This window comes from Stegostoma tigrinum, chromosome 40 (genome assembly GCF_030684315.1).
Source record: "Stegostoma tigrinum isolate sSteTig4 chromosome 40, sSteTig4.hap1, whole genome shotgun sequence".
Lineage (NCBI taxonomy): Eukaryota > Metazoa > Chordata > Chondrichthyes > Orectolobiformes > Stegostomatidae > Stegostoma > Stegostoma tigrinum.
The window spans coordinates 7433145-7455402 of NC_081393.1; the positions used below are offsets into that span (position 1 = coordinate 7433145).

The 22258-nt window shown below is 41.1% G+C and overlaps 1 protein-coding gene across 5 annotated transcripts in view; it reads left to right on the forward strand.

The window, feature by feature from the left end:
• Positions 1-7739: 7739 nt before the first annotated feature.
• Positions 7740-22258, forward strand: part of LOC125448094 (netrin receptor UNC5D-like) — a 487552-nt gene continuing 473033 nt past the window's right edge. For all 5 annotated transcript variants that reach the window (XM_048523119.2, XM_048523121.2, XM_048523123.2 and 2 more), the window contains exon 1: positions 7740-8018. In XM_048523119.2, the coding sequence (XP_048379076.2) occupies positions 7946-8018 (73 nt within the window). In that variant the 5' untranslated portion in view covers positions 7740-7945. The remainder of the gene's footprint in view (positions 8019-22258) is intronic.

Here is a 22258-nt window from a genome sequence, read left to right on the forward strand (position 1 = left end):
ATCATCAGTTTGTGTTTATTATGTTTATAGTCACTAAAGATGACAGACCAGTCTGTTGTGACTGGCCTCTTTCTCCTTTTTTGTTAGGGACATTGTTTGAACTTCTCTTTGTGTCCTGATGTATGACTTCTGTGGGCCTGTCTCTTCAATCAGCCAATTAAATTACATCTGCAGCCATTTTTGACTGTATCTGCCTTTCCGTAAAATAAAAACGCATTTAAGAAGTACAAGTCAAAAATGTCTCCAGTGCTTTGTGGTTCTGATCCATGGTCATGACACATGATGTCACCATTACCAGTACCAGTGGCTGGTCAATGATTTCTACCAGTCAACACTGGCCCAAAAGTATTGGTGCTTTAAAATCTATCCCATAAAAAGTTAATGCTTACTGAAGAGACAAGATGGGAAAGGAATATCAATGAGAAGAAAAGGGTTCATTTTAAAAATCTTTGCAAATACTGACACTCTCAGTATAGAATGAGCACTGAAGTGCAGTTTTACAAATTGCTTTAAAATCAGTGAATATAATGCTTAATTTGCCAGTTATTCTTCCCTTCAATTTCACTGAATGACAATTTTGAGGTTTAATTTTAACAAGCCTCAGTTGGCCTGCATTAAAAAGCCCCTGAGCTCTGCTGGTTACAGACACGTGCTGGGCTTGTATCAAATTTCATACATAAGCACGTCACACACAGCGACATCTAGCTGGATGATTTACAGATAATAGTTTACCATGTCTTTAAATTATTGCTGCAGAGACACTTCAGTGACAAAAGGGAAAACAAATAGCAGCTGCAGAATAGCACTGAGTGTTCCTTTTGATCGGAAGAGAAGAGTGCTCATCTGTGACGTGCTGGCACCACAATGGCATTGCCAGTTAGTCAAAAGCCTAATTTACATGGTGTCAGGTGGAATGACTATGAAAATTCAAAGAATCTATTGTTCTTCAACTCAGACACAAGCTGAGAGGGGAATGAGGCAGGTTACTCATCAAATTAGAACAGTACATGATTTTAGTTTGATTTACTGCAGCAAAAGACCACTCTTTTCTTCCAGACTCACAATAAATACACAAACTGCTGTAAGAATATGACAAATTCTGCATTTAGACACATGCAATGTTTTTTAACGTAAGTGATTTACTCTGAAAGTAGCCAACAAATATGTACTGAATAAATGTCTGAGCATAGAATGACTGCTTGTTGTAATTTCCACCTTTGTGTTAAATTGCCTGTGTTTCAGCCTGCATCCTGTACTATAGCTGGTCATTTAAAATAAAATCTAATCAGTGAAATGTTAACTGTTGAGATCCAATGGGAATTAGTGACGACCCTGTTAAACAGAAAGTTTTAAAAAGTTACACTGCATCAAACAGATGCAATAACATTTTAACATGATCTTTAAAAAAAAACCCAAACTTGCTAAATTAACATTTCCTGGGTTGATAATGCACCCCCACCACTGTGGGGTCCACCAGTCTCTGAAGGCCTCTATCATGCTGGTGAGCACCAAGAAAAACACTGAAAATAACAAGGAACCGCTTATTGCCCTGAAATCTTCAATCCAACTGATAAGTTTTGGCTTTGCAAATGACTTAGCCCTGTTGGACTAGGGGGCACCAGTTATGGGGAGAGACAAGCCAACAGATAGCCTCTTGAGGCACTGAGGTTAGGAGAGTGGAGCTTAGATCTATTACTAAATGGTGGCAGTCATGACAGACTGTGCTCCCAGGGCATATGTCACTTCTGGATTAAACATTGTCTGTTACATGGTCTTGAGGAAATTGTCAACTTAGTGAGACTGAATAACTGCCTTGGAAGTAAATTTCAGGCTGGCTGTACTCAGAACAGGGAACTTCATTGCCCGATGCTTTCTCAGTTTACTATTCAGTCCATTAGCCATTCACTGAGATTGTAAAGATTGTTCTTTTGATTATTGTGAGTTCTACCATAAATGATGGGTGCATTTCTATTTTGGGAAGAAAAGATTACTTCAGATCTCTGATTCCCAAAGCTCTCCAAGGCAGGAGTTTTAGGAGAGTCATTTCTGGCTTAATGGTGGAATCGTTGATAGAAATACATTATGATTTAACAACAAAGTATATAATCACGGTATGATGATGGTAGAAACCCTGCTTAGTTTCACTACTATAAATCTATTGTGCCCTCCCCTTCATAAACCTCTGGTAAATACCTCCATGACTGAAATAACCACAATTTATCATTAACATTGCTGACCTGAAGTGAGGCCTGCACAGTTCCAAAATGCGCATTGCCTTGGCAGTTAATTTCTTGAATATGGATAAGGGTGATTGCTAAATCAAAAACTTTTAACGATGAATTCGTAAAAAGCTTAGCAGGTATTTGGCACTTCGGGATTGATCCTTAGAGGGAATATTTGAGAAGCTGGAACTTCACAGTCTAGACAGACAATGTCCTCAGCCGTATTCATAACGTATTAAAAGGTGTAAATAAATTGATTTTTTATTTTGAAGTAAGCTTGGAAGATAGGATCAGCAAATATGAAAATAATTGAGTGAAAAGTGAATTTAAAATATGTATCAGGAATAAATTCTTTCCTCACAGAGGCATGTTTGGAATTTGATTTTGAATTACAGAAAAGATACCTGGGTTCATTAAAATACTGGTGAATGGGAGAAAAGTGAAATTCAATGAGCTGAATAGTCGTTTCTCATCTCAATTTTCCATACTCAGCACCCCGATTTCCTTCTTGACATGCAAATGCTGATATTTGGAAGGGGGCTGTTTGCCCTCTTGATCATTGTTGTCAGGATAATTTACTAGATAGTTGTGTGAACACAAAGGATGACACTTGCCCTCGAATTACAAACGGAGATTATAAGGATGGAACATCACTTACAATATTGGGTAGGAATAAACAAAATGTGTTCGGTGCCCATGCTGGCAGCAAATGTTAGGCTTTTTGCAGAAGTAGTACAAGGTTGGCGTGAGTTCAGCATAAAGCACCAGCATGGGTCAAATGGGCTTTGTCTTCTATCCTAAGTACATTTCTTGTACATATGTTTTTGCCTATTTTTCCATTTATTGTACATACGTGCAAGAAATGGAAAAATAGTCAAAAACAAATTAACAATTGAGTGCTCATGATTTTCATATGATTGGGATTCACTTCGAGCCAGAGCGTCAGACTAGAGGGATAACGTCTTCTGTCCACTCTCAATAAATGGAGAATAAGAAGGACAATGGTAGATTTATATGTGCACAATTTCATGCTGTTACTTCCTTCCCGTTTTGACAAACAGCAAATGGCAGAGCAAAGCCTCTAGACCTAGCAGAGGAATGTGACTCTGCAAGGATAGTGTCTTTTGTGTCTATATCTCAGGAATAAATCATTCTGTGAATATACAACAGCTGGATTTCGTGAGCAGCCTGCGTGGCAGTATATTTGTTTGTTTTGAAGCGGAGGAGACTGGCATGTTTGCAGTATTGATGTAAATGCTTTACATCACAAAATAAAACCCAACAGACTGCGTTTCAACAGGACATGTGGGAGGAAAGATCTCACTCCATATTACAGTGATCTGGAGAAGCATTCTGAAATAAGGTACAGCCCAACAGAGAAAAACAATTCATCTTTGCAGAACAACGGGAGTGGTAACTGAAAATTATAAAACCTCTTTCTGAAACTTCTGACTACAAGTCTGAGAATATGTGGACGAAATGCATCCAAAGCTAACAGCACTTGATTCACACTAGCTGCCTGTGAAGGTGACTGTTGTCGTCAGGAGAAAGAGATCTACGCACAAAGTGTACACTCACAGATTTCGATTCCCGGATGGCGGATTTTAAGCATTTTGAGAGTGCGAATGAGAAAGTTCACACCATTGAGTGAAAAGGAAGAAAGGAAGTAGGAAAGGCAGACTTGCATTTATAAAGTGCTTTTCACAACCTCAGGATGTCCCAAATTGTTTTTTTATCCAATGAAGTGTGGTCATTAATGCTTTGGAGAAAACATGGCAGCCAACGTGTGCACAACAAGCTCCTACAAGCAGCAATGTTGAAACCGTTTGTTTGTTTTCATGACTCCTAACAGAGCAGATGGTGTTTCATTTTAACGTCTTTTCTGAAAGACCGCACCTTCTGATCTTGTTAGACTGATTCAGCACTGTGCTTAAGTGTCAGCCTAAATCTTGCGCTCAAATCACAAGAGTGAAATAAACTCTCAAATCAGTGTTCTGAGTCAAGGAGTGCTGAGAGGCAGAGTCTCTTTGAGGCAAGGATGATACACACTCATTGAAAGTTCAGAAAATATGCAAGAAATCCAATTGCTTGTCTCAGAACCTTTTATGATATTTTTGGTAAGATATTGAAGCTACACTCCACTTCATTTTCAAATTCTAGTAGGGCAAGACCTTGAGGCAAATACATACAGCATAATCTAAAGACATGTTGCCACAACGTCACGAGTGAGCAATTTCAAAGGATCTACCCCGCTCCACACCCCCTCCCATTTCTTATTAATATGTTGTTCCTCAGCACTATTATCTTAAGGTTAGCAAATAAATTTGAAATAAAGTCGAAATAAATTGCCAGTCCTGCCACAACAACACTTCTGCCAACACCTCTAGTATCTCTGTGTTCTCATGCCTGTCTTTGGTGAGGCTAAATTTCTTCTGAATTAGTAATTGCAAGAGCCAGGACATTGTGGCAGGAAATTAAAGACAAACTTCCATTCTTTGGCTGTCAGCTCCATTTCCCTGCAACATCTCACTGGCCATTCTCGGGATATATCTGAATGTTTCAGATGAGACATCCCTAATTGGCATTGAAAAGTTGATGGGGAGCTGCATTCTTGGAAAGGTGATGCCCATTTGGTCTGGTAAACCCACACTATTAAGAAGGGAGTTCTAGGATTTTGAAAGTGAAAGAACAGTGATAAAGATCCAAATCAGGATAGTGTTTGACTTGATGGGGAACTTGCGGGTGGTGATGTTCCCAAGTACTTGTTGTCTTTGATCTTGGTAGTAGTCATGGCAAGATGCCACCTGAAGAGGTGAATTTTTGCAACTTATCCTGGAGTTGGTATGCGCTGTGTTGGTGATGAAAGGTGTTATTGTTTGTAGATATGGTGTCAATCAAGCAGGCCGGTAGTCCTTGATGGTTTCAAGTTTCTTGACTATTCTTGGAGCTATATTCAAACAGGTAAGTGAAAAATGCTCCATGACACTCTGACTTCTGCCTTGCAGATGGTGAACAGGCTTTGGGGAATCAGGAGGTGAGTTACTTGCAGCATGATTCCGAACATCTTGTCACAATATTTTTATATGGCTGATTCAGTCGAGTTTTTATTCAATGGTAATCCCAGAATATTCATATTAGGCAACGTAAGGGGTATTGGAGATGGAATGAGGTGTCGGCGTTTGGAGGGGGTCAGTGACATTAGTGCCATTGGATGTCAAGTAATATGGTTGGTTCTCTTCACATGCTGCATTTTTTTTCATGGTTTGAAGGATGGAGAATGATAAATAATGCCGTGACACTTAAATAGACAAACTATGCCCTTCAAGGGATTTGTATTTCCTCCGTAATGCTGCATGTCTCTCAACAGGGTTAGGGTCCTTGGAACAGACAAAATGGGGATTCGTTGAATCTCTACTAATTTCAATTGACTCTGCTGAGTTTAGGTTCTCCACCCATGTGAATCAAGCCCATTTCTTTCCTGTCCAGCAAAAAATGGGATCTATGAGCAATGAATCACTGAACCCCTACAGTGTGGAAGCAGGCTACTTGTCCCATTTAGTCCACACTGACCCTCTGAAGAGCATCCCACCCAGATCCACCCCACTATCTTATCCCCATTCTTGCATAGCTAAACCATCTAACATGCACTAACCGGACACTTACGGAAATTAGCATGGCCAGTCTACCTGTCATGCACATCTTTGGACTGTGGGAAGAAACCAGAGTACAAGTAGGAATCACACACATTCACGGGGAGAGTACGCAAACTCTATACAGACAGTTACTCGAGGATGGAATCAAACCCGGGTCCCTGGCACTGTGAGGCAGCAGTGCTAACCAGTGAGCCACCGTGCCACCCCTGAACGAGGATGGAATGCCCTTTCAATAAGGAGATTGCCATGGTCTGGACTGCATGTTACTTCAGATCCATAGCAATGTGGTTGATCCTTCACTGCTCTCAAGGATGGGCAGTAAATGCTGGCATTTCCGCAACCCTCATCCTGTTGGAGTGTCTTGGGATTTTGAAAAGCACTCTATAAATGCAAGCATTTCTTTCTCAGAGTTGACTGAAGAAGGTGTGTTGGCTATTTCACTTGGGCCATTTTCCTTTAGCATATGCCACAAGGTTTTCTAACATTGAAAATACAAATGGAAAGAACTGCAGATGCTCTAAATCAGAAACAATAAGAGATTGCTGGAAAAGCTTAGCAGGTCTCACAGCATCTGTGGAGAGAAATTAGAGTTAACGTTTTGGGTCGAGTAACCCTTCCTCTTCTAACATCTATCTGAATAGCTAAATCAGGCCTCAGGTTAACATCTCATTTGCTCGAACAGCTTGAGTTATGTGATTGATCCTCCTACCTTCTGATTCAGAGGTGAGAGTACTACCAACTGAGACAAACTGTCGCTATGTAATACGCACTGTCTAACATTAATTATCAATCTAAGACTGCGATGTGAGCTGGACTTAACTCATGCATGACATGATGTTAATTATGAACTAACTGCGTGTACTATGATAGTTATATCATCTTCCTTCTAATCAAGCTGATTTAAAAAGATAATTGTGTCTGTTTGGGGATTAGTCAATGACACTTCAAGCATTGGTGCACTTACTACTATTGGTGTCTTATTTCAAATTAGTGTTATAATTTTATTTGTATCAGGTTTATATCACACACTGTGGAGTTTAAAATCTGACAGTTTTACATTTGACAATCTCAGATGTAACCTCTCTCACCAATATGCATTTTTAAAATAATTACCGATTTTCGTTTGTCATGAGCGACAATGTCATTTTGTTCGATCTGACATCCTGCGAGGTTTACAAACAGAATTGATTAATTTTCGATGCAGGGTTATGCAACAGGTTTTTCAGGAAGAAGCATAAAACACGAAGAACAAACTTTAATAAATCGCTGACGCTCGAGCTTCAAGGGTTAACATTGATGCTCTTTTTGCGGCAGTCCATATGCAATGCTCTGAGGTTCCTGGATCAACCTACTAATTCGAATTCGCATGGTGCCTGCACTCCGGGAACAAAACGTTGCAGATAACGAGCAACCGGTTCACTCGGCTGTCTGAGATTGCAAAAGGGAGGGGAGGGAGGGACGAGTGTTACGCCTCTGCCCATTGCTGGCAAAGGTCTGCTTTGCTTCCGACTGGAATCGGGGTGGGGGGCGCATCTGGTGGTAGAGGTGAAGGCTGAATATCCGCCACCCCTGTTCCTCTTCGAGTCCGTCTGTGTGAATGAGAGAGAAAAAGAGATCGCAAACAGCTTTGCCTCCAGCCGCAGACGCTGGCTTGTGCTGCAGAACGACACGCGTCTGAGCCCAGGGGGCGGGGAAAGGGGAGCACGCGCTCGCCCTGCGCCCTCCCATTGGCCGCCTGTTGGATGTAACTTTCCATCTTTGGAACGCGGAGACCTGCGGCACGGCACCGATTGGAGGATCCCGTCTGTCAATCAAAGCGCCCGCGCTCAATCAGGTCCGCCTGAGCGCAGCAGGTTGCAACACACACGCACACTGACAAAAAGGGACCCTCATCGCAGAGCCGGAGTTTGGTTAAAAGTGCTGTCTGAAAGTGCGGCGTGAAAGGATCAGCCGCTAGACCACCGTCCCACTCTCGCCTCGAGAAGAGCCGCTGCCGTTAGAGTTAAAGAAATCGCAAGGCTTGAGGAGGCTTGGACGCATCCAGGATCCCTCCCACCGAGACGAGGGACCATGAAGAAACTGCTACTGGGATGCTGCTGGCTGCTTCCTTGGGCTCTCTGCGCCGCAGGTCGAGGGACAAAGGGTAAGAGAGGGGGAAATAAAGTGCTGTACATTGTCATTGCCTTTTTCTTTGTGTGTTACAGCGGGTTTGTGAAGGAAATGAGATGTGAAGGGCGCTGCTGGGACCTGCGTCCCTTTCAGAGATGGGTGTACGCAGAGTGGTAGCCAGTTAAGTTCAAAGACAAGAGCAAAGAGTAGCAATCTGTGAACCTGCCACTTGGCAAGGCTGTTAAAATCGTGCTTGGACCAGTCTGCATAAAACGGTCAAACTCGCGGCATAATCGAGTAAAATGTGGCTGTGATTTGAGAAGAGAATGTGATGGCCAAGGCAATCGTTTTCATCTCTGAGGCTGAAAGTGCCTGGCCTCCTGGAAAATAAATTGGACTGAGAGGCTGTAAACCGTGGACGGTGAACAGAGCTTCTATTTTTCACACCAGTACCTCTCTGACTGCAGGACACTGCATCGATTTTTCAGTTACAGGATCGGAATGACCCGAGAGGATCGTTCAAACAGATCCTCCCTCACCTTCTTCCCGTGGCAGCAGTGTTCATCTTCTGTTTGCGAGCAACAGTCCCGGAAAGAGACTCGCGAGTGTCGCTCTCAACCAACTCCCCCAAACCACCTCCCCACCGTGTGAAAGACTGCTCGACTTCAAAGTTGTTCTCCATCGAGAGATTGTAGTGCGACTTCTAAAATGTAACAAACGGAAAGGTGAAATCGTTCTAAACTAATGATGAGCAAACGTTGTTCGGGGCGGGGAGCGAGAGACTTCCGAAAGGTTTATTTTCCCTCTTTTCAGTTTGTTGAGACATTTAGGATAAAGCTCATTGTAATCGCACAAACACTGGGCAGTCACGAAAGACAGCAGAATACCGCACGCATGCCTGTATTTCGAAGTTCATATCTGAAGCAGGCTTTGCCGAACTGTCTTAGAGTTGTTTGGCCAATAAGTTTCCGAGGGAAAATTTGGCCTGTTAAAATGCAATTTTCTCCGTCCCGTACGCACAAGGCAGCACCTTGGAGAGCTAATTCCGATCAGTGGCTGCATGGCGTGCCCAATTGCTGTGTATAGATAGATGCAGCGAATTTTTTAAAAATCCTCTGTTGGTTTGCTGCGTGAACTCAACTGCACACGTGTACTTAGTCTGTACTTTTCCGTGTGCTAAGAAAAATGCTAGGAGTGAATTTCCTGTGAACTTGTACTGAAATAGTCTGAGAATGGAAATTCATTTCCTCCTCATATGTGCAATGGGGCCTGCAGTCTTCGCTTTACAACCACATAAATCTTGCCTCTGTGTTTGAGTTATGGTGGGTCAGGGTCTGCTGGCTGGTCTTAGATCAGATTGGGGAAAAAAATACTTCCTGCATTAGAACAGTGGCAGTCAGATACTGTAAATCTGTTCTGATGAAGGGTCAAGGGAGCCGAAACGTTAACTCTGATTTTTCTTCGCAGATGCTGCCAGACCTGCTGAACTGTTCCAGCAACTTCTGTTCTTGTTCGTAAATTTAACTCTCCTGCCTTAGGGACAGGTACTCAAATGCATTTTTCCATGGAAACAAGGCTTGAAATCTGCAGCAAACATGCAAACCCTGGAATTGGGGGAATTTTTCTGATGTTTTGACATACAGAAATCTTCTTCAGAATCATTTTAGCATCTCTGTGGAAATTAAGGTTGTGTTATCCGTGTGATTAATTCTGTGTGTCTCAAAGTTTTTGATTTTAAATTTAGACTGAATTTAAATCATTGCGCCACTCTGCTTGATTGATAGTTTTCAACCTGTACAAGTGTGCCTCCTTCTGGAAGCCCCAGCCACTGCATCTGTCTCGGAAGCCCTCAAGACAAGTGGTGCAGTCTGACTTTCTCAAGGACAGTTGGATGTCTTTTCAGAAGAGTCCAGTGTTCCAGAAACAATCTAGGCTCTACTTAATCTGAACATTAGTGGGACAAATTGTGTTCATTTCCAGTCTGATCACCTGCTGCAATAAAATCATTTCAATTGTATTAAGGTCAAAGAACGAGGCAAATTTCACATTCATTAAAACTTTTCAGCTTTTTCAATTGTTTCAATGCAGTGCTGCTCATCTGTACAAATGAAGCAGGGATTGGCTGCTACTGAGTGACATGTGCCTACATTCCTCCGTGTAGGTTTGTTCAGGAGTTCTTTACCCTCAGTAATACTTCAATGAAGACTTAGGACTGATTATCTTTGATAAAATCTTTGGTAAAATAATTCAACATGTTGTGAAAGTGAACATTCTTTGGGAGGGAGAGAAGAAAACAAATTGAAAAGTTTTATTGAATGAAAATTTAAAAAGTATACCTTCACCAGACATCACTCCAAACAGAAGTATTTGCATGGCTGAATGTTTGACTGTCATTCACTCCCTAATTTTTGGTGATGGATTTTTTTCCCCAGATAGGGAACTTTATTTGCTGGGTTTAAATGTTTAGAAGGTTTTTTACTTTCCCCAACTTGTTTAAGTTTTTTTTGTGAAGAGAGAGCTGAAAAATACCTGAATTGAGATTTGTATGCATGGTGCAGCTGTGGTTGAGCATTTTTCCAGAATTGGGTAACTGTTAAGTTCAAACAAATTGTTGGCAGCACAATGCATCAACATCTTAACATGTAAATGTGAGAGAATGCAGATGCGCAGAATTTATCAGACTGATATGAAATTGGTATAATTCATTTCTCTATTGATTTGCAACTCATCCTTACTCACATTCATATTTTTTCTCTTCCATGTCATCCTCCTTCCCTCTATGTTAAACAAATGTGCTGGAAAAGACTTGTCTTTTTCAACTCCAAAAAAGCCGAGACGTGAAAGACATAATTTCGATTTAATACAAATTTAATTGGTTTCACAGTTCTATGCTGCTTCAATGACTTTTTAGTTGCAATTACAGTTAGATAGATGCATTGTGAATACACTCCCCAGCTCCAAACTACTGTAAAAGGTACAACAAAATTTTAAAACTGAGGAGAAAGTCATCTTCTTCAAGGGATCTAGCTGTTAATCTAGTTATTGTGAATCCAATTTTCACTTGCTGTTGATTCTGATTTTGGGAACCGGGGCAGTATGGCAGAGGAGCTACACTTCAGTGGTTTATCATCCAGTACCTCATGTAAAATGCATTTACCTTCGTCCAGTGCAAGTGGGATGTCTGGAACATTTGTTATATTATCAAGTGTGAACTTGGCTCTTGAGACCCATTTGTTGTTTTACTAGTCTTATAATCTATTACTGAACTGCACCCTCCCCGGGGGATGTTATTTATCATGTGTAATAAAAGCCTCGTGCAGTGTGCATCACATTTTAAATGTGTGCATGTCACTGTAAGGACTCTTTCATTATTCTGACAAGCTCATTTTGTCACTCTGATCCTTTTGCCGTCATCACAACTCATCATCACCAGCTAACAGCCCTGCACCCTACCCTTGGCAGGGACCACCAGAAGACATCCTACTGCAGTGCAAATTTGCTAGAATTCAGAGTGATAGTGTTTTAACTCAAAGTGTGTTCCTATTAATGAGGAGACAGGTGAAGCATTTGTACAGAAATCCATAACCTTACTGTGAGCCTTCTCAAGCTACACAAAATCTTCCGAATTTGAGGGTGTGCTTCCTGATCGAAAACCAAGATGATACTCATCATTTATAGGCCAGGGAGCATCAGAGGAGCAGGAAATCTGATGTTTCGGGTCGGGATCCTTCTTCAGACCGAAACGTCAGTTTTCATGCTCCTGTCATGCTGCCTGGCCTGCTGTGTTCTTTCAGCTGCACACTGTGTTATCTCTGACTCCAGCATCGGCAGTTCTTACTATCTCTGAGTGAGAATTATCACCTTACTCCTTTGCTCCATCCCTACAACAATGTTTGCACTCAACTAGTTTTTGATAATTTTTATTGCTCCATCTTTCATCACCATGCTCTGAACTGCTCAGGCCCTACACTCTGAAATTCATTCCTAAAACTCTTAGCCTTTATATCACCCGTTATTACTTTAAGATAATTTTAAAAGCTCCATATCACAAGGGCACCCTTTGCCACTGTGCAAAGCATTATGAAAGGTAAAATAGAGCTGCAGGTGAACTTCATAATTCTCAGCCTTCCAAAATAACAACTGCAGATAAAGGAAGTCTAAACTTTAAAGAAAGAAAGAGAATGCTATAAATGCTATAAATGCTTTGCAGGTCAGGCGACATCTGTGGAGAGGTAAACAAAGCTCATGCTTCAGTTGGATGATCATTCTCTTTTAAAATCACTGATTTTTAAAAAATGCTGTCTCGTTCCTTTTCAACAGATGTTCTGCTGAGCATTTCCAGCATTTTCTCTTTCATATTACATAATCTTCTAAATTTCACTAACTTGTAATCAGCACCCTCCACTTCGTGTGCATTGTTTTTTCTTCTGAGAAATAGTGTAATTTATATATCTTGAGGGCACAGTTGCAGTCAGCTTCGCTGTTGATAAAGAGCCATGATTGCCACCGGGAATACCTGCTGGGTATCAGTCTATCCCAAATGAACTGGTCGGTTTCCCGGGTGACGATTATTTGTCTTCTACCAATTAAGTGTACAATATTGTGTAAAAAAATTATGTGGTTAGATTAATAGGTGTACACTAGTTAACACACTCCTGCCTTTAGTTTTCTGCCTTACTTCTCCATTCTTAAAATTGTTCCTTCTACAGGAGCCAGTGACCATTCACCACAATATCATGCAAACTTCTGAATTAGTCAAGTGGCAGCACTGTCCTCTGTTTAATTGCCTGAGCGTCCAAACCTGATCAGTAAAGGACTCGCAAGTGTCTCTGGCATGTCCTTTGATCATTAATTGACAGAGATCCTGTGAAAAATCCTGTCTTTTCCCAGTTAGTATTCCAGCTTTGATTGTTTCTCATTTTAACATAAATCTAAAATCTTTGCCAGAGGTTTCATGGTGGAATTCAGAGGTGACTGTGAGCTGTAGCAAATAAAATAGTTGCAGATTCAGCTGGTTACAGAGCCCTTTATCTCGTGGATGGGAAAATGTGATAAGAGGTTGGGCAGTGGGTAGGATTTATAGCTAACTGCAGGGTATGGACTGGACTCAAATGCCTGTGTCACCTTAGCATAAAAATGCACTTTGCATATTTGTCAACTCAGTTAGATTAACAATTTTCTTGGATGCACAGTGTAAATTAAAGACATTAAAATTAATTAATTTACAATTAAACTGACTCATCCATTCATGCAACATGTAAATGGTTCAATGTACCTTTTAAATTCGTCTTTTTTGATGATTTTAAAATCAAATGCAGGACACAGCACTGTTTATTTAAGCAAAATATTTACTTATGATTAACTAATTTTCACCTTGTACTGAAAAATCTGCACCAGGTCACTAAACTTAAACTTACAAATGATATAAAAGATTCCGCTGTATTTCCCCCATTTGTGATTTAACATTTATGTTTATGGAAATGCATTATAATAGAAATTTGGCTTCCAACCTTAGACAATTTGGGCCTAACCTCCTGATTGCAGCCCCGAGGAAACTGTAATTTTGCAAGTGCAGACCAGGTAAAAATATGTTGAGTTATTGTAAGGTCTACTTAAGATGTCAACTAAAATCATTGAATGTAAAGAGGAAAGAGAATTTGATCCATTTACTGTTGTCTCTTTCAATTAGTTATTCCAGTAACCGAGGCGGCAGGTTAGTTTTAATTGTCACATCAGTCATTTTCTTTCTTTTGCTTAAATTCGTGAGTGAAAAAGAAAGCAAAACATGATTATATATTCTCACTAGACCCTCTTAACTAAAACATTAGCCAACGATATTTGACAATTCAATGAATCAGCCATATCCCAGTAGGGATTATGTTCTGCACTTCCTTTGACTGTTGGCAAGACTCCTGCTTTTCATGCCTATTAAATTTTGAGTTAAAGGCACACTCTAATACTTGATTTTGTCTCACCGAACAGGCTAGCGCAACAGGGTGGATTTGCTTCATTGTCAAAAATGCCATGTTTTGGGCAGGCTAGAAAACCCTTGATCTGTCATTGATCTGCCTCAGTTTTACATTAAAATAAAATGAAGAACAGCAGTTGCATTTCCATGTCATTTGACGGCGCCAATTCTGTATAGATGGCTCAGAAATATCCACCTTTTTCCTCAACCAAGGATTCTCCACCACTGTTTATGAAAGGGCCCTGAGTTGTATCCAACTTACTTTCCACACGTCTGCACTCATTCTTTCTTTTTCCTTTCCCCCAACAGTGATACGGTGCCCTGGTCTTCACTTCCAACCCCACCACATCCCAAGGACCATTACCCATCATTTCCACTATCTCCACTAGGTTAGCACCACAGGACGCATCTTCTCCTTTCTTCCATTGTCAGCCTTTTACAGAAACATCTGGGGCAGTCTGGTCCATTCCTCCTTCACTCCCAAAACTTCCCCACGCCCCACAGCACTTTCCCATGCAAAAGTAGCAGGTGCAATCGCTGTCCATTTGCTTCCTCCCTCCTCAGTAAACAAGGCCCCAGACACACCTTCCAGGTGAAGCAGCAGTCTACTTGCTCTTCACTCAATCTTGTCTGCAGCAACTGCATTTCTGTCTTGGGATTGCTGCAGTGCTCCAGTGCAAGCTGCAAGAACAGCACCACATTCTTTACATGGGGACTCCGCAGCCTTCAGAGCTAATGATCAAATTCAATACTTTTAGAATCTGAACACCTTCTATGTCCTTTAGTCAACCCACACCACAGGCTCCCTCACAACAAAATGGGCTACCTTCAGCACAGCCAATCCATTTTCAACTGTTTATGGTCCTCATTATCAGCGCTTCTTTCTCCAAATCTAATTTTTAAAAAAACAAGGTATAATTTCTTGGAGATGCTTACAGAACATTTTCTCTCAAAGTAGAGGTGATGTGCGGGATTGAAGGTGCAGGTGTCCAAACTGCAACCCTACCTCCCTGTTCAGTGGTTTGAAGGAATGGCGAAAGAGGCCATTCGGCCCATTGACTCTGCGTCGACCATACAAACAGCATGCTACCCAGCTCCAGCCTCCCATCTCTTTGTCCACCTCTTTGTCTGTTTAAATATCATTTTCTCTCTCTGGTCACCATCTCCATAGATCTGCTCACTCCTTTACACACCCTAACATCCACCACTCTGCCACACCAACCACCGCCCCTCTGCCTCCAGCAGAAATACCACTAGCTATGATCGTGTCTGAAGAAGGGTCACTGAACTGGAAATGCTTCCTCTTTTATTTTCTCCCTAGATGCTGCCTAACCTACTCAGTTTCTCCAGCAATTGCTGTTTTTGTTATCAATTTACATTCTTGTACACTCAAATTGACTGGAGTTTAAAAGAGAGATTTTTCTTTATAAAGTACAAAATGGTGAACTGCAGATAATACATGAATCTAGAAACTTTCTAGGTTTAGATTTAGATTTAACATATTGACCTATGTAACATTTCCAATAAACGTACTTTACAAGTTGTCTGGCATTATAATAAGCTGGCATTTTGTGGTAATTACAAGTCAGTTGTTCATCAAGGAGTATTGATAATTTTTTGACGTGTTATGAGAAGTGGCTTTATATGAAGAGCATTGCATGAGAATAAATATCCCAATTGTGGCTGTTAATTGTCAATTCTGGCTTCAGAGGGCATGGAAGCTTACATTCCTACCTTAAAGATAACTGCCTGTACATAAGGAAAATGGTGGCTATGCATTTCTTTAAAATTACCTTTAAAACGTGTCTTTGCTCTGTGGGTATGTCACTTCCTTCTGAACTAATTCTACCTTTCTCATGCCATGATTCGTTTTGTACAATTTAATATTTAACCAATTTTTTTTAATGAGTTGAGCTTTTTACTGGCAAATAATAGAGCTTCAGCCAGCCTAATGTGTGATGTTCTCATCACTGAGATAAGCAAAAGATGGAATCAAAGAACCACTGATCCTCCAGGACACATTTGATTGCTATCATTGTCTATGTTTAAATCTGTGCTGCACTTGCCCAAATATAGCATGTCATAAAATTTAAAATTTATAACAAAATCTCATAAAAATATATGGTTTAAGTCCTTGGAGGTGCTTACAGAACATGTAACCCATTTTCTCTCTATGTAAAATTGATGTGTGGGGTTGGGAATGCAGGTGTCAAAACTGTAATCCTAACTCCCTGTTCAGTGGTTCAAAAGGATGCTGAAAACGCCATGCCTTGAAGAATTTTCCTTTTCCTACACTGTGGAAAGATGCCATTCAGTCTGCGTTACACTCCAAAGAGTATTCCACCCTCAGCTTCATCTCCTGCTCACCTCCAACTGTCACCCCATTGGTAAATTTTGCAGTTAATTAAGTTCAGGTGTTCTGGCAGTTAACAGGGTGCCATTCTGACTGACTGCATTCTGTGTCCAACTGTGGAACAGTTCACAATTTTGTCTAATAATTCATTCATTATTTTTAATAGTATCAGAAATAGTTACTTCATCAACTTCCACACTGCTGTCATGCAATTACCTTCTAATCTATCACTGTTATTAATCATTTAATAGATATCTTGTTGCTTTGTTTTACAACAGTTCCCAAAGGACAAGCTTGAGTACCACAATCTGACCAATGCAAGAACGGGTTTAATTGCTGGTAACAGATATATTGGTTTGTATTAGACCCAGTAAGTGTTTTCCCACATGGTAACTTGGTTTAATAAACTTGCTTCTTTCTTCTGAAGCACACACTGCATTCTCAGCTTTCGTTTACAGCACTGAGAGTGAATGCTTTCCTCTTTGCAGTTTGAATTTCAACCATTGTAGCTTTCCTGTGTCAAAAATACAAACAAAGTACACAGGATACAAAATATGCCTTGTAAAAAACCTGGCATGCTTCAATTTCACATCATCATTAATTGGGTTCTATGAATTCAGTTGTTGAACGAAAACTGCTATCACAGGAGCCGAGAATCCTTCTATGTAACCTTGTAAAACCTTGCTTCACTTTTCAACTTATGTGAAGGTAACTGCAGTGGAACAGAAGTTTTTCTGAAGCGTAAATTCGTGCCACACCACTAAGGCTGGATACACACTTCAGAAGAATACTTGCAGAGAAGTCAGCTTCCTGACTTCATTGTGGGAAGTGAGGCTTGGGCAACTGTCAGATTTACCTTCTGCAAATCCTTCAAACTGTAGTCAAGAGTGGAATAAGGACCAATTCTGGTAAGTGGCTTTGTGGCCAGTTCTTGTCCGATTGGAGACCAAATTTTAAGAGATTTGAACCTTGGTTGCCCAAGTGTCGTTCTCATCTGATCAATAAATGCATAGAAGGGGCAGCAAATGACAATATTTATAGCCATATTGCAGCAACATCCTGCTGTACGCTGTCTTCTGATAAATCATGTACTTCCGAAGGGTTTTTTAGAATTCATATCACTGAGGCTGCAAAACAAAATCCTATTACAGAGCTGCCATTCCTTTAAGCTGGAGACAATTTTTGTTTTTTCAGGATCCACCTTCACTAGTGTAATGACACTGGTTTTGCATTCCCTTGACTCCAATATTTCATGGCAAACATGAACAATATTCCAAGGCGTTTGCATATCTTGATATATAGGCATGTCCAATTTCTCAGGTTCACTGTAAATAATTGAAAACGGCAATTTCATTTAGAATTTGCGTGGATCCAACATGATTCATGTGATGATACAGTATGATGGAAGCCATTTGACCCGTTGAGACTGTACTGACCCTTTGAAAGAGCTATTCACATAACCACCGCAACCCCCCACCCCAGCCTTTTCATCCACAACTCTTCAAGTTCTTGCCCTTGAAACATTTCCCTAATATTCTTTTTAATGTTTCTCAAACTGCTTTTGAAGTACTACGTTCCAGGGTGTAAAACCTCAATGTGCAACAAGATATTTTGAACCTCATGCCACCTGGGTTTCTTTGGCATGTTAGTTGACGTGTGCCCTCTGGTTACTGACCCTCTTGCCACTGAGAACAGTCTGTCCTTATTTGTTTTATGAAAATTATTCATGATTTTGAACAACTCCTTTAAATATTCCATGAACTTTCTCTGCTATAAGGCAAGTGACTGTAGCTTCTCCAGCCTCTCAACAAGACTGAAGATGTGTATCCCTGGTGGGATTCTGGCAAGTTATTGTTGCGCTCTGTCCAAGACCTTGAAATTTCACTTGTTAAACACTGAATGTTTGAAATGGCTGTGACTTGGCAGCCACACAATCATGGCCTTTATTTGCAGAAGATATGAACTCAGTTGGCAAGCTCAGCATGAGGAGTCAGTCTGGAATGCAGTTGCTCTTTTACCTGTCAGAGCTTATTTTCAAAAAAGAGCAGACAACAAGGGTATATGATTGTGGCAGTTGTATTGTTATTGAAGCTGTAAGTGACAGTTTTAAATTTGTTCCCTTTTGGATAAACGTACAGAGTCATAGAGTCATGCAGCTTGGAGATAGTTCCTTTGGTCCAACTAGTCCATGCTGAACATGTTCCCAAACTAAACTACTCCCATCTGCCTGTGTTTGGCTCATATTCCTTCAAACCTTTCCAATTTATGTACTTATCCAAATGTCTTTTAAATCTTGTAACTGCACCTGTATCCACCACTTCTTCTGGCAATTCATTACACACATTGATCACTCTCTGTGTCAGAAAGTTGCCTCTCATGTTCTTTTTAAATCTTTCTCCTCTCACCTTAAAAATATGGCCCCTAGTTTCCAACTTCTCTGTTTTTCACCTCAGCTTTTCACCTTATCCACGCCCCTCATGAATTTACAAACTACTATAAGGTGTTGGCACCTCCTGGGAAGTCATACTGGTATGACTGTGTATGCCATGCAGGCAATTGAAAGGTCACCAGCCAGTCTTGTCTGAGATCATGCTTAATGGTAACACCGAGGCTGTGGCTGCTGAAAGCAATTCACCCACCCATCATCCAGATCCTTTTTGGATCACTGGACTCAGGTGAGAGTTGATGGAAGGGGTTTATTGGACCATGGGGCTGTGGGAGAATAGGGTGAGGTGGCTTAGTAACAAGTATAAGGGAGGTGGCTCTCAGGCCCCTTAGTTGTCCATAGAAAGGTAGGAAGGCTGGGAACACTCTTTCTCACAACAGTCTTGGGAGTGGAGGAGGGAAGGATCTTAAGCCATCCCATCGAGCCTGCTTGAATGCCTTCTCCACTTCTGCCCCTGCTGTGGAGAAAGAGCAAGGAACACTGCCTGGTGTTATATTGTAGGCTGGCACAAATTGCATCAGGTAATGACCAGATAATTTGTTTCATTGGCTTGGTGGTGAATAAGCATTGGCCAGGATGCCAAGATTGGTTTCTCCTCTCTTCTTCAGAACAGTTTGACAGGATCATCCATGTTCACCTCAGAAGACAGATGGGGCATCAGTTTAAGTCAGATGTGAAGTACAACACTGCCTGAGGACAGCACTGGAGTGCCAGGATAGACATTTTGTGCACAAATCCTGTCTTTAAGCCCGCAACCTTCAGAGACTGAAGTGTTACTAGCTGAGCCACAGCTGAAGAGAAACGTAAAGTTTTGCCTGGCCTTTGCATTACATATTAATTATTTTGTTTTATTAATCTTTCCACAAAAACCATTATATCATGCAATTATAACCAGCTGGAGGTGGATGGGTCTGTCTGGAGCAGTGGGAGCCTGAGATTTGGTATTGCTGCCTGAGATGCAGCTTTTCCAATTGGTGACATCAACTTCCTACGTCCACTGGCACCAGATCAGCATTTGGGCTGGTTTGAAGTTGCAGCACTGCTGTTGAATTCTCTGGATTATCTTTCGGTGGGATTCTAACCTTTGACAATATCACTGCTTGCAGGAAGGAGAGAGAGAAAAGAAGTGACTGGAGAATCCACACTTCTTGACAGACTGATCCACTACTACAAAAATGTCAAGTGTAATGTGTATGGAAGTGAGATGTTTCTTCATAATATTGGGAGTGTGTAACAAAAAATAGGTTTCGTCATTGTGATTTTTTCAATCCTTCTCTTATGCTTGAACTAAGTTTCCCTGCAGATCACTGCTGGCTCATTTTGGTCCCTCACATCTTCCATTCTGATTCTTTTAATGTTGTCTCTTCCAGCCTTTGGCTGCTAGCATTGTCAGGTCTTGGCTCCCACTTATCAATTTTGACATGTCTTGAACTTGAGAGTGATGAATAAGGGGATTGAAGAGAGATGATAAGATAGAACTTGTCAACAACTAATGGAGGAAGAGGTAAAGGAGAAACAGGAGGAGGAAGCAACATTATTTGTTTGTAGTCTGATGAAGAAGCTACACTGATTTACCACTTGCAGAACTGTTTTGGGGAAAGGATGTTATTTGACCCAATGATCTATGCCACATATTTCGTAGAGCAGTCCTTAAGACTGTAAGACGTGGGAGCAGAAGCCAGCCATTCAGCCTATTGATTTTGCTTATCCATTCACTGAGATTGTGGCTGATCTGATCATCCTTAACTCCATTTTCCTGTCTTATGCCCATAGCCCTTGTCTGCCTTCACGATTAGAAATCTCAGCCTTGAATGTACATAACAATGCAGCCTCAGGAACCCTCTGACTTGACAAATTCCACGCATTGATGAATCCCTGTGAGGAACAAAGTATTTCCTCATCTCTGACTTAAATGTGCAACTCCTTACTCTTGGATTAGGGGAACCAACCTCTCCACGTCGACTGTTTCAAGCCTCCCAAAAACATTATATGTTTTAATAAGGTTATCTGTCATTTACATAAATGATCTGCATGTGAATGTACAAGGCATGATTAGTAAGTTTGTGGATGATATAAAATTAGGAAGTATCATTTTGTAGTGAGAAATGTTATCAAGAATTACAGAGGGATCTTGATCAAATGGGGAAGTGGGCTGAGGACTGACAAGTGCAATTCAATGCCGATAAGTATGAGGTATTGCACTTTGGAAAGTCAAACCAAGGTAGGACTTATATAGTATATGGTAAAGTCCTGAGGAGTGTTGTGGAACAGAGGGATCCAGGAGTACAAGTACATAGTTCATTGAAAGTGGCATCACAGGTCGATAGGATGGTGAAGAAGGCATTTAGCATGCTGGCCTACATTGTTGAGGCATTGAGTATAGGAGTTGGGAGGTTATGCCACAGTTGTGTGAGTCATTGGTGAGGCCACTCTTGGAGTAGTATGTACAATTTTGCGCACTCTGTTACAAGAAAGACATAGTTAAACTGGAAAATGTGCAAAAAAGATTTACGAGGATGTTGCTAAGACTAGTGGGCATGGGTTATAGGGAGAAGTTGGCCAGGATAGGACTTTTGGGATGAATGATGGGAAATTGAAAACTGGAGGGCATAGGTTTAAGAAGAGATGGGAAAGATTTAACAAGGACCTGAGGAGCAACTTCTTCATGCAGAGAGTGGTGCGAGTATGGAATGGGCTGCCAGAAAAGTGGTTGAGGCAGGTACATTAGCAGTTTTACGAAACATTTGGATAGATACATGGATGGGAAGGGCTTGGAGAGATATGGACCAAATGCAGGCAATTGGAATTAGTTGATTGGGCACCATGGTCAGCATGGACCAGTTTGGGCTTAAGGGCTTGTTTCCATGCTGTATTACTGTGTGACTATAAGGCCTCAGTCAGCAAGCCAGTCTATGTGAAACGCAGAAGATCAGCAAGCAAGCCTACAACCTCATCCACACCCCAAGCTACAAATCTTCTCAAAACCTAAACTCTAAAGTCTCTCCTCATTCTTCAACTCTGACAAGTCCAACCTACTCAATCTCACCTCATAAGAAAACCCCTCCATACAAGGCGTCAACCAGGTGAAACTTCTGTGGACTGCCACCAATGCCAGGAGATCTTTGATTAGAACCAAAGGCCAAGTACTGTGCATGCTGGAAATCTAAAACAAGCACAGAGAATGGTGGAGAAACTCAACAAGTCTGACAGCACCTATGGAGAGTGAAAAATAGAGTCAACATTTGAAGTCTGGCACAGCCCTTCTTAAAGAACTGAAAGGCATTGGATATTTTATTTTTCCTTAAACTACTGACAGAGGCAGTGGCCCAAAGCAAAAGACAAAAAGGTGTTGTTAATGGTGGAAAAAGAAAGAAAAGTAAAATGAGTGTAAGTTGATGTGTGATAGGAAGGGAATAGGTTCACAATACTATAGCCAGAGTATTCAACACAAACAAAACAAGAGCAAAAAGATGTTTTAGTACACTGTGCACTCAGCACAAGTGTATG